At 34.7% G+C, this 14,442-nt stretch overlaps 1 protein-coding gene across 3 annotated transcripts; it reads right to left on the bottom strand.

The window, feature by feature from the left end:
- Positions 1-645: 645 nt before the first annotated feature.
- LOC140793115 (ATP-dependent DNA helicase 2 subunit KU80) lies at positions 646-14,442 on the bottom strand. 3 transcript variants are annotated; one of them, XM_073144489.1, is made up of 12 exons: positions 14,357-14,442; positions 13,925-14,017; positions 13,763-13,814; positions 13,522-13,653; positions 12,517-12,914; positions 9,420-9,706; positions 6,499-6,694; positions 6,202-6,408; positions 4,644-4,811; positions 4,246-4,563; positions 1,029-1,159; positions 646-930 (listed from the first exon to the last, which is right to left on the bottom strand). In XM_073144489.1, exons 1-12 carry the CDS (start codon positions 14,369-14,371, stop codon positions 870-872), a joined length of 2,058 nt encoding a protein of 685 aa, XP_073000590.1. In that variant the 5' UTR covers positions 14,372-14,442; the 3' UTR covers positions 646-869. The 3 variants fall into 3 exon arrangements, 1 of the variants encoding a protein (XP_073000590.1); XR_012109882.1 differs by lacking the exon at positions 646-930 and having other exon boundaries at positions 4,246-4,390; positions 4,482-4,563; XR_012109883.1 differs by lacking the exon at positions 646-930 and having other exon boundaries at positions 4,246-4,390; positions 4,494-4,563.

Below are 14,442 nucleotides of genomic sequence, written 5' to 3'. Positions count from 1 at the left end.
TATAAGGCTTAATTTATAAATAATAAAAATATATGATGTAAATGTAAATTTAGCTACCATAAGATAGGGTGTTATATATAAATTTTTCTAAATAATAATAATTAAACCAAATATTAAAAATATCCTTGAGGATGTAAAATAGTAGTTGTTATTAGGTATTATCTAATCTAGAGATAACATAGTAATTTTGAATTATTATTAAATTAATTTTTAAAAGCTATATGGTAGAAGAAGAAGAGAGGGAGTGATAAATAAAAAATTTCCGACTACGCCAGAATAAATAAAAAATTAGAAAAAAGTTATTCATATTCCACTGAGTGTATAGGGCTTAGAGATTTGCTGCATACAACAACAAAAAAAGGTTATTCATGTTGGAGGTTTAGTTTGCACATTAATTGCCTTCTATGTCAGACATGGCACAAAGTGACCTAAAATGGTATAAAGCTATGTCTTGCGTTTGATATTAATGTTTAGCAGAATGCCCAGTTTGGCCAAAAACTCGGCATTTACCTGTTATCTCCAAAGAACTGCTGTTTGGGATGCTCTGATTTGTGCAGAGAGAGGACTTACTAAAAGAAGGTAAGATGCCTGTGAGAACTGAAAGATGTGTAGGATGAGAGAATTTACTTTTGAATATGGATCTGATTTCCAAAAAGAAATATTTGTTTCTACATATTATTAGAAAGAGAGTACAACATATACATTCAAGTCAAAGCAAGCGACTCAATTAGTTACAGCAAAACTAGGTTAGTATTCCATACAACTCACTAGTTCAGAAATCCTCATTAAGCTGTCATGATAGATGGTTGTCGAGTTTGCTTATCTGCTCCGAATATGGCACCAGAGACCTTCAAAGAGATTTCACTTGGCTATTGAGAAGCTAATTCACTCTTTACAGGGAAATTCTTAACCTCCTCTTCTGTCACATCGCTGTTCAAACAGAAAAAAAAAAGATGGTAGAAAGATTAAATAAGGACTTATGAATGGTTCAAAACAAAGATGAAACATAAATAGTTTCACTGGCAAACCTCTCTTCTGCTTCTTTCTTGCTGATAAGAGTGATATTTTTAGATAAAAGAAGATCAAAAAAGTTGGCGAGATCAGTTGTCTTCCATTTCTCGTAAAGATCCATCAGGAATCGATTGAATTCTCTTGGTTCCTAGATGTAAGTCACAAGTATTAGATGCAAGGACACTCACCAAGAATATTACAACATAAGCATGCATGGTACAATCAAGATGGTTTCCCATGAGAATGAACTAAGCTAAATTAATACAAGAGCATCTTTACTGGCTTAATATATGAAGACTAGTCAGATTCTCTTAATTGACATGGCCAGGGCCTTCAGAACTAAGAGTGCAGAGTTGAGAAAACAGACACCAGGAGCAGACCAACATAAGCAATTCTTCCCACGTCCATCTAAATTAATGGCTTATTGTATTTCATAATTTCTTATTCCTCATACTTATATCTTTTTAATGAGGTCTTTGTGTTGTTACTGTAAACTAGATTTTCTCAGTATCTTAGGATGCATTACAATTAAAGTTGCTTTCCTCCAGATCGAGGAGAAATTAAGACTGTGCTACATAGCCTTCTTTCTTTCTGGTCTAGACATTGATATCACATCAGATACTTCACCATCTTTCGGGAAACAATATATAATGCATCAAATGAATAGTGGGTATATATTGAGGTACTCTGCTTCACACGTAAGTAGGATAGATATTTCTGCACTCACACGTGAGTTCTCATAGATAAACAATCTAAAAAAAGATAAAGAAGCTAGATTAGATTATTTTGGAATGCATATGGTGAAAAGACATTTCTGGTTATTCTTTATCAACATAATATATTAATATATAAGTAATTTGTTGAAGTTCACTCATAAAAATGTAATCCACAACATAGATTGCCTTATCACCCACTAAATCAGTAAGCTTTGGCACCATCGTGCTAACTAGCATTAGTTGGTACTGATACAAATTGATCTGCATGTCTAAATGCCAAATGGACCAATACCAGCCAGGAACAATACTGTAAGTCTAAACCAGTATTCCATCAATATTAGGTTGATACTTGATACCTCCAATGCAGAAGAGTATATTGGTGTTTTCAATTACTAGCATCTCAGCACGCCCCAGCCTGTCAATATTTAATTTTCAGTTTAAATATATATATATATATTTAAATCTACATTAAGTGTTTTATCTCTAGATTATTTTTGTAAATTATCTATTTTATTAAAGATAAAACAATAGTTATATATGTATTATTCAGCACATAATATGATTGAATATTTCATATTATAATTCAACACATAATAACATTTAACACATAATATTAAAGTTGATTGATAATACATAATGGAATTAAAAAAATTAAAAATAAGCTCTATATGTCATATCATGTTTGTTAAAAACATGACTAAAATTAATTTAATAATGATTAATAAAAATAATTAAAAAATTTTAAAAATAACTCCACATCGGCACGGAGATAGACACAGCCATGTCGAGTGGCAAACACCTGTGCCAGTATGTACGGCTCAGCACGGGGGTATGCTACTAGCACACCCCATGCCAAGTGGGGTGCCACCACTGGCATAGCAAGTGTCAATCGACACACCCACCATCCTTGATCACACCAACAAGGACTAACAACACATGCAAAAGAGTATCTTGGTATTTTCAACTATTAGAACCTAATCCAGATCTACGACTTAAGTTTTCATTCAAACCCGATCTGACCCATCTACTTTTCTTCTTCCTTGAGCTAGGGCACTCGCATTGGGTGCGAGTGGCACCTAGAGATCAGACAATAATGAGGTTGGCGAAGAGTGACGACGACAAGATCGAGGGTCGACGACGAGTGGCAAAGGGCGAAGACGAGCAGTGACATCAACGACGAGTAAATCGCTACTAGAAGAGGTGTCATACAGCAACCCCCCACTCATGCCATGTTTCGGTATGCCACTAGCACGCCTCGTGCCAATCAGCACAACCATCGCTGGTTTGCATTATTAGTTCATGCCTTGTTTTCTTCAACATCTTCATTCTCCTATCATCCAACTTCATGTATCAAATTTTATTTCACTATGATAACTGAGGTACTTAGGAAATGCACTTTCCAACACTATCTTGAATATTGATTGATGAGTGACGATAATTCACCGTCTATTCTAAAAGCTTGAGTTATTAGAGAATAGTAATATTTTTTATATTTCATATTCTAGCATTTTTTGAGACATTTTAATAAGCTCTAATAAATGGATGTGATTTAAATACATAAAGTTTTTGTACTTTAAATGGCATATGAGCATGGCGAGATTCGAATCATGACCTCTGATACCATGATAATTTGCCAACTATTCTAAAAACTTGAATTGTTAGAGAATATTTTTTTATTTTATATTTTATATTCTCACAAGTGGTATTACTTGTAGCCAGTTGTTTAACTCAAATATCCCTTCTTAATTTCTTTGTAATATATAATCACAGAAAATATATCTCATGAATCACATATTTCTCATTCCCTAACAGCAGCTATCAGTTATAAAAAGACTATATAGCTATTCAAGAATAGTCCTTAACATCTATATTAGCCATTGCAGTACATAGAACATTTACAACTAAAAGAGGACAAACCGAACCAAAGACACACAAATGCCCAAATTATTCATTTGGATTCATTTGGATTCATTTGTATGTAAACTGATGTGCAGTTATAGCCAATCAATGTGGCAGAGTTAGCCTATGCAATCATTTTGCACTATAGGCTAGTTCAGGACCAAACTTTACTATGATATCTTTCAACAGTCAGTCCTACGTCTAGACAGAGGAGAGTTTACATTAGGTAGCTTAACAGCCAACAAAAAACCTTTATCAAGAGAACAATGAAAATGGATCCCAAAATAAATAACAACACTAAATAGAGATGAATGGAGAAAAAGGAACATGTAGCCCACCAGAAAAAGTTGGGACTGAACACTTGGTTGTTGTAGGTTAATACAGGAACCGAGGCAATAAGTAACATCAGTTGATATAGTGCTAAAAATAGAGGCGCAAACTACTTTTCCATAAGCTTCCATCAGATATTAATGCAGTTTTGAATTGAAAATTGTTGTCAGGCATGTCATTTCAATTTAACTAGGACATTAACATTCCTTGAAATGTTCAAGTATAAGTATTACTGAGTTGATCATCACATATTCTGCCCTAGAATCTGCAACTTAAGGAGGAAAATTACCTGTTCAATAATGCAGCCCTTACGGAGAGCTCCAAAACATTCCAGTGCCTTTGGATAAACATCTCCTTCATAAGAATTTTCTAGTAGATCAGAAACATAGTTTTGCATCTTCTCAATTGCTCTATGAACCCACTTCGAACTGTCCCTGCGTGCCATCATGGCTTCAAAATCTTGGATGGGATTTAAATCTCCAATTTTTTCAACCTTCGTTACAGATGAATCTTCTATCAAATTACCAGATGCCTCACCATCTTTACCCACTTCTTCAATTTGAAGTGACAGCTTTTCCCTCCATGCTCGTCTAGCAGACTTTTTTCTCTGCAATGTAGTTATGATGAGTAAAAAATATCCTTCTGTGGATTGTTGAATTAAATATACAAGTACATGTGATATTGAACCTTTGGGTTCTCCTTTAATTCGAACTGCTTGTGAAAGTTATCAATTAAAGATTTGCCACGAGAAAAAAGATAAGGATCAGGCTCAGAAATTCTCTTAAGACTTCTATCAAGGGGAGGCACATCAGCCTCTGGCTGCTTTGACTTCAAATCGAGGAAGTGATAGAACCGCTGAAGATCAGGTGCATACAGTTTGGTCAGAGAAAGAAAAGGGAAGAACTTCCACCAATATGTTTAATGTAATCTCATAGATTAGAATGATTTTATATGATGGACAAATGAAACAATTATACTCATGTTTTGTGAAATAAATCATAAAGCGATAGGATGGCATCACTTGGTATGTTGGTAGAAGTTGCACTTTGTATCCAAGAGGGTCCAGGTCATGAAAAAACCTCCTCACATATGAGGGTTGAGTTACTAGAGGACTATATCAACAAGATCTGCCTGCTGCACATTAGGTTGACAGAACCACCCTGCATTGAGCACTTGACCTGCCATCCCCATGAGGAACTAACTAGTATCCACATGCAGTTTATTTTTTCAAGAGTAACATAAGACTAAATCAAAAAAATATATTATATATAAATATCATTCCATGCTTCAAAAGAAATGGATCAAGAGAGTCGTGGTACCATTTATGGAGGTATCGAAATGCGGACGTGTATCTTTGAGGATTTTGTTTAACGTATAGAACTTCCTGCAACTTGACAAGTGAGAGATTAACAGACCTTGAATTACAAATTCCTATATACTTACATTCTTAAGCACTGCCAGCTGTGTTCTATAAAGGGAAACCCATCCAATGGACACCATTTCTGTCAATGGAGTTATGGGCGACACAGAGGAAACTCGAATACTGCAATGGGAAAATGGTTCCAAAGTCCCAATGATCCTGATCCCAAATTACGACATACTGTCTGAAATATTCATGTATAGGCCCACCCTATTAAAAGAGGACAAGATTGCATTATACACTTGACGCCTTTCCACTCCTTTTTTCACTTCAACAACCAGCCATAGTTTGTTACTATTTTAGTATTATGTCCTGAACAATGTACAAGGTCCACAGTCTCTAGGTATCAACTGTAGCACTGCTTTGTCATATTGCTTCTTCAAGCACTAATTTGAATTTTGAAGTTCACTTAGAAGAGTGATGCTTAAAAAAAATCCAAAAGGGCTTAACATCTTCAAAGAAAACTCATGTGCTTATTTGGAGCACCATCAGAGCTCCTCTTGTGGAGCTAATTTGCAGAATATCCCTACATACACTTTGAATTACCTGTTACACAGAATTGAGACCTTCCGTACATTCAAACGAATGATAAGAACTTTCAGAATGACAGTTAATTTAGAGGCCCAACATTTTGAAGATCTGGTGAGAAAACTCTACATTTATCCTTATGTTCTTAGTTCCTACTATAATTTATCTGTAAATCCTTGATCTAAACACATGCACAAGATGTGAATTTCCATGTCACTAAACATTAGGTCTTTAAGTAAATGCTTCATATTGTAACAAGAAATTCAAGAAGCTTTCTATAGTAAAGCAAGAGTTCACCTCTAACACTGGATTTGGTGTGAAATCAGGTTGCAGCATTTCTTGTCTTCCAGATGGTGCAAGGTCTAGCATCCTCACTAGGTTATCTGCTGCTTCTTGCTGTTCTTCATTTGGCTGCCATGATGACGGAAGACTGCTGAAGGATGGAAACTGAAACTCTCGCACATCCTCAGCAAAAGGAAGTACATTGAAGTAAAATGAATCTGGCTGCACAGCAGAATGAGCAAATATCTTACACTGCATCCTTCATGAAATAGAGAATTAATAAAGATAGGAAGGTAGGCAAAAGAAACTCACAACATTGTCCATCGAAGATATATTTGGTGTCAATACACCAATAACAGCATTTCCTTGACCTTGTCTCCACACACACCGCAGAATCGCAGACTTGTTCATTTCTACCATTGCTCTAGCTATGGCAGAAGCTGCAATCGTTGCTTTTTTATTTCCCGGTTCAGGAATAAAGGTGTATACATCCTTCATATAATAGTGCCTTGATGAGAATATAACAGAATGCAAGAATCAGAACTAATCAACAAACACGAATTTTCACAAAATCAGCGCATCATATTCAGGTGAATACTCATTCTGTACAAATTATGAAATAGATTAATTTACATGATGGCATCATATAGACGTTACTACAATAGAACAACTGATAGTTTCACTGGCAGCCCATCAATGATGAAATTGAATATATATAAGTTTAAAGAATCAAATGGTATTATATACTGTTTGCCAAATCCCAAATCAACTCTAAACTTCAAAAAAATAGAATGAGGGAAAAAATGAGGACAAGTAAAAGGAAGAAGTGCACTTAGGATCCCTTTTCCAGCCACTGTATATATATATATATATATATATATATTCCAAATACAACGCAAACAAGAGAAGAGAACATGAAATCTGCCAGAAAAGAAGGCAAAGGAGGATAGAAAGAGGTATACATGTAAGCCTTCAGAACAATTTCTTCAAATCCATAATGAAGACTATATATTTTTCAGATTTCTCCTCAACCTTCTCTAAAGAGGTAAGAATTCCAAACCAAAACCCAAACTCATCTCAATTTTTATCGGCCCAATATATAAATATATTGGAAATTCTCTACTTACCAAGGTTCTAGGTATTGGTTTCGGGATCGGGATCGGATCGGCCACTTAAAAAAATGATATATATCAACAATATTGGTTGAATCGGCTGTCCATTTTGGACGATTTGGATCGGAGATCAGCCAAATTGGTTGGATTAGCCAATTCGCTTCGACGATATGGATCTTGATAGGCCGAAACTTCAATACATGGAAATATCACATTTCCTGGTAAAACTTATTTTTATAGCAGTAAGAAAATTCCTAAATTTAAAGAGACCTAAATCCTACAAGATACTCTATCAATTAATCTAATTTCATCTAAAATCAAACTTAAAATTCAAGAAAATGTGTATTTTACCTCATCAATGAACAAGAATAGACGAAAGGAGTTTGTTATCAGAGGAAACCTCTCTAGATAGTTGACAATAATGTCAAACCAATCAAACATCAATATTTATATCCATCAACTCCCAAGTGTTTGGCATCAATGAAGGAAATCCTATGGAACCATTAAGTAACTTCACACTTCAACACTAAAATGAATGACTATATGAAGGGTTATGGTGTCACACTACCACCAAGCTGGACTATGATGGGTAACAGCAGTAAGGAAGGTCTACTGAATATATAGCTATTAGATTAGGTCACTGAATAAGTTCTTACGAGACTAGGGTGATTTCTGCTTAAAGTTTAAACAACATTAAAACAAGAATGGCGTGTTTGTCTCTTTGGACTAATTGTACCCTAGAGATGAAGACAAATCGGGAAAAGTCTTCAATAATGAGGATGGGGATGATGAGGGCCATTTCAGTTATATATCCTGAATTAAAATAGCAGGGCATAGAAGACATATAAATGAGAAAAAAAGTTATATCCTTAAAGCTAAATTAAAACAATGTAGACATGACTACACAAAACAATAAAAATCAAGTCCCATTAAACACAAGTACCTTTTAGACTGTTTTACTGTTACAATACGGCAAGTTGTTCGTAATGGCCAAATATATAACCCTATTGGATCTTCTATGTTCATATAGTCTCTTCTCAAAGAATGCTTAAAAGAACATCAGTTAGCAATGAATCTTTAAACAAGCCAACCAATAGATAATTTTTCACAAGGAAATCTAAAATGTCCGTTGGCATCAACAACTTGCAAACTCATGATTTCAACCATGGATCCCAAAATCGGATCGGCTAATCCAGATCGGGATCGGCCATAACTGATCACAATCAGACCGGTTTCAGTTTGGTTCAACCAATATCGGCCGGTATCAACCGATTTCGACCAGTTTTGGCCATATCGGCCGATCCATCTCAGCTGTATCGGCCGATCCATCTCAGCTGTATCGGCCGATCCATCTCAGCTGTATCGGCCAATCCGTCTTAGCCAAAACTCAGTTGTATCAACTGAAAACAACAATATCAGCTGAAATCAATCTTTTCGAAGATTCATGTCGAATCTAAAATATATCTAACCTAGAAGACATTAATAATTGATGTCATCAACCGCTTTATTTTTTAATTTTCAATTTTTACTCTATATTTCTCACACACACTCTCCTTTCACTCCCACACTTCACCGAGTTCATTTGGCGGTCATTCCGAAGAGCCCTCCTAGCTAATCCACACTTTAGTGCACTCGAATGAGTTTTTTTCTCATTTTTTCTTTCCTTCTCACCCACTTTTTAACTCATCATCTTTTATTACTGCTGTAGAACAACAGTAAAGAGAGATCTCTCTTCATATTGTTCTGCAGTAATAATTTATAAGTATAAAAATTTGTCCAATTCAAGTCAAAATTTATTATAGTTTTAAATAAGTCTTTTATTTAGTTTTTAAAGTTCATAGTGACTAATTTTTATGTCTTATTTTTCTGTTATTTTTTATAAATTTTTAGAAATTTTTCTGCATTTTAAATAATATTTAAAATTTTACATAATTAAAAATATTCTGATCCGATATGAGCAACCGATACGACCGATATATATCATTTTTGCTAAAGGCGGATCCCAATCCCAACAACGAGTTTCAGAACCTTGATTTCAACTAACCAAATTATAAAAATATCCACAAAAGTAGAGAAGCACTATCAGTTTCTCTTTATCCCAATTTAAAGCATGTCTTATACCGCAAAATGTTGGAAGCATCAGTAAATCCTAGAAGCTTGATGCTCTTCTCAGGTTTGAACTTGACGGCCTCCCATTCAGACAATGATATAGGGACCACTTGTGGACCATAACGGTAACCCTTGATTCTTTGCTCCGGCGGAATAACTTTTTCAGGATCTTCGCTGCTTTTGTACTCAAAATCCACTTTAACTTCATGAGTAGCAAATTTATCACTTGTTGGTGCTTTATCAGAATATTTCTTTAATGTAGGGAATTTCTCCTCAGATGTTTTCTTATAAACCCATACCTGGATTGAGAAACAATTGTTACAGTAAGCTAGATATTAGGAAAATTATCTTTCACATGTACCAAATGAAAGTAATGAATATGTGATATGACAAAATACCCCAAAACATAATATCAAGGTATGCTAATAAAGTATGAGGTAAACAAATAACTATAAGCAGCATGTTTGGGATCATTGATAAATCATGGCAACTTAGTTTTCATTCCCCTATCCAATTCCTAGGCTACAACTATTATATTTTAGGGCATTTATAACTATATATTGAATCTACAAAAGAACTGGCACATTAGAAAGAAGCTTAAGTCTAGACAAAAATACTTTTCACAATTTGTCCTGAGAAGATAAACTAAGTTACTTATTAGACAAACTGATAGAAACTGTCTCATTCAGTTACACATGATGCAAATGCTATGATATGAATAGAAGCAAGAAAAGTGGCAGGTCATAGGGCAGTAGTTTCTTGACCAAGGGAAGTAAAATATTGAAGCATAACAGAAATACTGCAAAAACAGGTACAGCACTTGAAGCAATTAAATCAGACTTCTACTTTCAGAATAATAATATAACAATACATAATGAACACATGCAACATTTTCTACCAGGAATTGTTATTTCTTTCACCCGCAAATTAGTGTTGCAAATAAAAACCTATGTGAAATACCAATTCATGTATATTCAACATCTTCCAAACAGCAGTAGATAGCTGATATATAACTTGAAAGGAGGAAAGACAATCAAACACATCGAACTTTGGTACAGCACCACCTATAATGTTCTGCTAATAGATCTGAATTGCAATTTATCTTCCACAGCCATAAGTGTCATCATAAATAGCCAATAGACAAAATTAGAGACTTTAATCATGCACCACATTGATGCTACTTTACAATTGTGTTCCAATTGAGAAACCTAAGTATAAACAGCATAATTATTTATGATTTTTAAAACTTAAATAGATTACTAGATGTACAAAGAAAAATCAAAGAACATATGAAAAAAATCTCCAGATAACTCTCCATTGAATCACAAAAAGAAAAAGACTGGCAAGAAATTTTGTAATCAATTAGATGTAATCATGTAGTAACTATAAATGAAGCAAGTATAGCACAAAAAAAGAATAATGAAATTTAATCCAAATAGCATACATTACAACAAGATTAAAGATGAAAAGTTGAACTTCATCAGAAAATTAGCTTAAATATAGCAGCAAACAAGTTCTTTACAATTATAGAACCATAGTTGCCAAAAGCAATAGGGGCAAGACATCGATAGTTCGATACCATTAGCAAAAAAATGGAAAATGCTTTGGAAGTGAATGATTCCAACTACTATGTGTAGGACATCAGGGAAAAAAGAAGGGTTCCTATTAATGCAAGTGTAGCAAAATTTCAGAGAAATTATTTTCTTCAAATAACTTTGCAAATTATTTTCATCGGTATGGGTTTGTCCAAGAAACGTGAATCTCATTGTTCCTCCATTCCAATGCACTAAACCCCTTTTTACCAGCAATTACACAAAATGGGAATTGTTTACTTCATATCGAGCACAAGATTCTCTCTCTTCAACAGGAAGCAATTATGCACTAATAAAAGGGACCTCCTAGTGTATAAGGCTTCTATCAATCCAGTGTATGCCGAGAGCAAGTTAAAAGAAAATCTTGGATGACGCAACAATAAAAAGCCACTAGGTCTAAGTAGTTTAGGTCGGACATGTGGATCCTTCTCTTCCATAGTTCCGTTTGACGCTTTCCAATATAGGATTCCTTTTTGAAGTAAGAATTATCATGTCTTCCATTACTATTTCCTCCCACAATAAGTCTATCCTCTATACTGGCGACCTCCACTCAACATGCCAAAGCTATTTTAATTTGATTGTCACGAAACTTATCCTATATTGGTTTCACTACCCTCAACTTTTGGATGTCTTTTCCTAGATGCCCAGCACTCTTAACATGGCTAATCTTATAGGCTTATAGCCCTCTCAAAACCTTTGAGAAACCAGATGTATATAATTATTTAATCATCAGTCCATGTTTCCAACCTCACATAGTCAAGTGAAACATGACATGGCACATCAAGGAAGACCAAGAAAGACTACTTATAAGAAGGATAGGAAAAAGTGCTTCACTTAAATGGAAGAGACTAATTGACAGATGAGAGTCTATTGTTGCCTTTTTGGTGATAACTGATCAGAACCAACATGACAATACATCATTGTATTATTTCACTAATAGATGATCACTAGACAATACAATCAGCTATTTCCTACAAATTAGGAAGAGAATTATCGACAGTGGTTAGACTGGAATAATATTACACTACAAGATAACTTTTATAGGAAAAAACTTGTCCTAGCAATTATAAAGTATTAATCTAGCTATCTAACACCCACAAAAATGGATAACAATTTGCACGAAGTGTGTAAGACCATTCAAATTAAATATTGATATATTTATCATTCTCATATAAAAGTAAGAATTGTGTGAGAAGGATGATTGTGTTAATATTATAGTGATTACAAATGCTAAAGGAGATTTAACTCCATCAGCAACGTTAACTACTAACCCAGCGAAGTAAATAACTAAACAGAACAAGAAAAACAGAGCAAAACTTCAAACGGTTAGCACCTGATTGTCGTTCATTATACCTATCCAAAAGTTTGATTCAGAAGGAACATTTAAAAATTCAAAGGAACTCACATATGTATGGACTATGATTATACAAAGCATGAAAAGCCAGCACCAAACAAAGACAAAGTAGTATTATTTGGGCCTCAGACAATTCATAATGATATACACATTCCTATCTTACCTTGATTTTCATATTAGAGCTCATTTCCAAGTCTCCCCTGAATACTGTAACTGGCGATATATTTCGAGTCTTAAGAGCACCTAAAAGTGATGTTGCACTGTCAACATGAATTATTTTTGCGATTGTTCTCTTTGAGAAGTAATCCAATAGACGGTCATTTTCCTCCATTACACTATGACATGTAATCTCGGGTTCTCTGAAAATAACACAATCCAGTCTAATTCCATGAGCTTTCATTTGTTGAGAGATGGTATCAACCTGGCCCTCTTTTGTCCCTTCATATGGGTCTTTTATTGGACATTGTGCATCAGTAATTAGACAAAGTCGTTTCTTTCCCTTGTTTGTAGCTCCAAATTTCTTTATCAGCATGTCTATACCAACAACAATGGCATCCATAACTAATCAGAGTTAAGGGCATTGAAGCAGAAAGTTGAGCAGATATTACAGATATTATAGAATTAGATTCTTCTCAACATTTCCAGATTATTTATTCTCAGATAAAGATAATGCCATCTTCAAATACAAGATAAGAATAGCTAAAATCAACATACGAATAAGCATAATTATGCTTTTCAGCAAATAACCATAAGTAATTAAATTTTTAATATACCTTCTTAATAAATTAAGCATTAGAACTTAGAATGGAAAGAAAATTACGAAGTGCATCAATAAATTCATCTATTTGGATTTAATTCCACAGAAAAATGTTTTTTTAACCATTTAAGACGTGACACTTCATAAACACAAAATGCACAACATACACTCTCCCTCCCTCCCTCCCTCCCTCTCTTGCATGCAATTATTAGTACATTAAGAAACAAGGATGCTAAGAAGAACATATCAATTAATATAAAACAATCATAAATCATATCAGCAAACAAAGATGCGAAAATTCCAGAAAATAAAGAACAAAGATAGTACTAGACTACAGCTCGCACATAAAAGGAACAAGCTCCTAAAATTCTGATGCACAAAGAACAACAACAATGTTATGATAATGGATACAGTCGCCAGGGGAAGTTCCTCTTGGAATGTTCTGTACGACTTCAACTGTCTCTCCGTCGACAACTTTAATACTACGTATAACCACCGTGTGCTCATAACCACCAACTTCTTTCTCAAGATCATTGTCAGTATCTGGGAATTGAAAAAAAAAGGAACTTATTAACCAGAACTTTAATTGCTAGAACTAAGAAAAGAAAAGAACAAATACTAATAGAAATTACTACTAGGTCGCAAAGAATACCTTCAGTTCCAAATAGCACAACCCCCACTTCGTCACTCTTGCCATAAATTAGCTGCGCAAGTTAACAATTTGGTGTAGTGTAAACAGAGGAATGACATCTAGTTCCATGAAGATTACAAACTTCAGAGTGGAAACATAAGAAAAAAGATGGTAAATACTTGCCTTCTTCTGCAGAAGGGTCGAGCAAACCTTTTCAACCTCAGGAAGGGCGCCGTGCATCGACGGGCCGACGTCGAGCAGCAAAACCAACGCTTCCTACACAAAAGCGGAACCGTAAAGAGAAGCAATTGACTTCTCTATAGGCAATGAGGCATAGAGCTTGTTTGGGCCAAAAACCCATGTTTGGGCTTCGGAATGGTTTCTTCGCTTTTGCGCTCAAGCTTCTTGTAGATCACAGTACATGGCATTGGCTTGTCTAAAGTTTCAAACTTTCGGATTATTTGGGATTTTACCCAAAGTTAATACGGAATACCCAACTATTGAATCTTACAGAAAATCAGAAGAAAAAAAAACAAAAACAAAGGAGCAAAATCAAGGAAGAAGTGGCAAGAGAGTGTCCGGAAGGGTAAAAATTAGGGTTTTGGAGTTGAGTACCTTGTTCCGAGCCATTGAATGGAGAAGGAGAGTGGCGCGAGGACCGAAACCAGAGACAGAATTAGAGTTTTGAAACTTAGGAACTA

Source organism: Typha latifolia, chromosome 7, assembly GCF_019914945.1.
Source record: "Typha latifolia isolate L0001 chromosome 7, TyphaL0001v2, whole genome shotgun sequence".
Lineage (NCBI taxonomy): Eukaryota > Viridiplantae > Streptophyta > Magnoliopsida > Poales > Typhaceae > Typha > Typha latifolia.
This window is presented reverse-complemented; position numbering and strand designations above follow the sequence as displayed.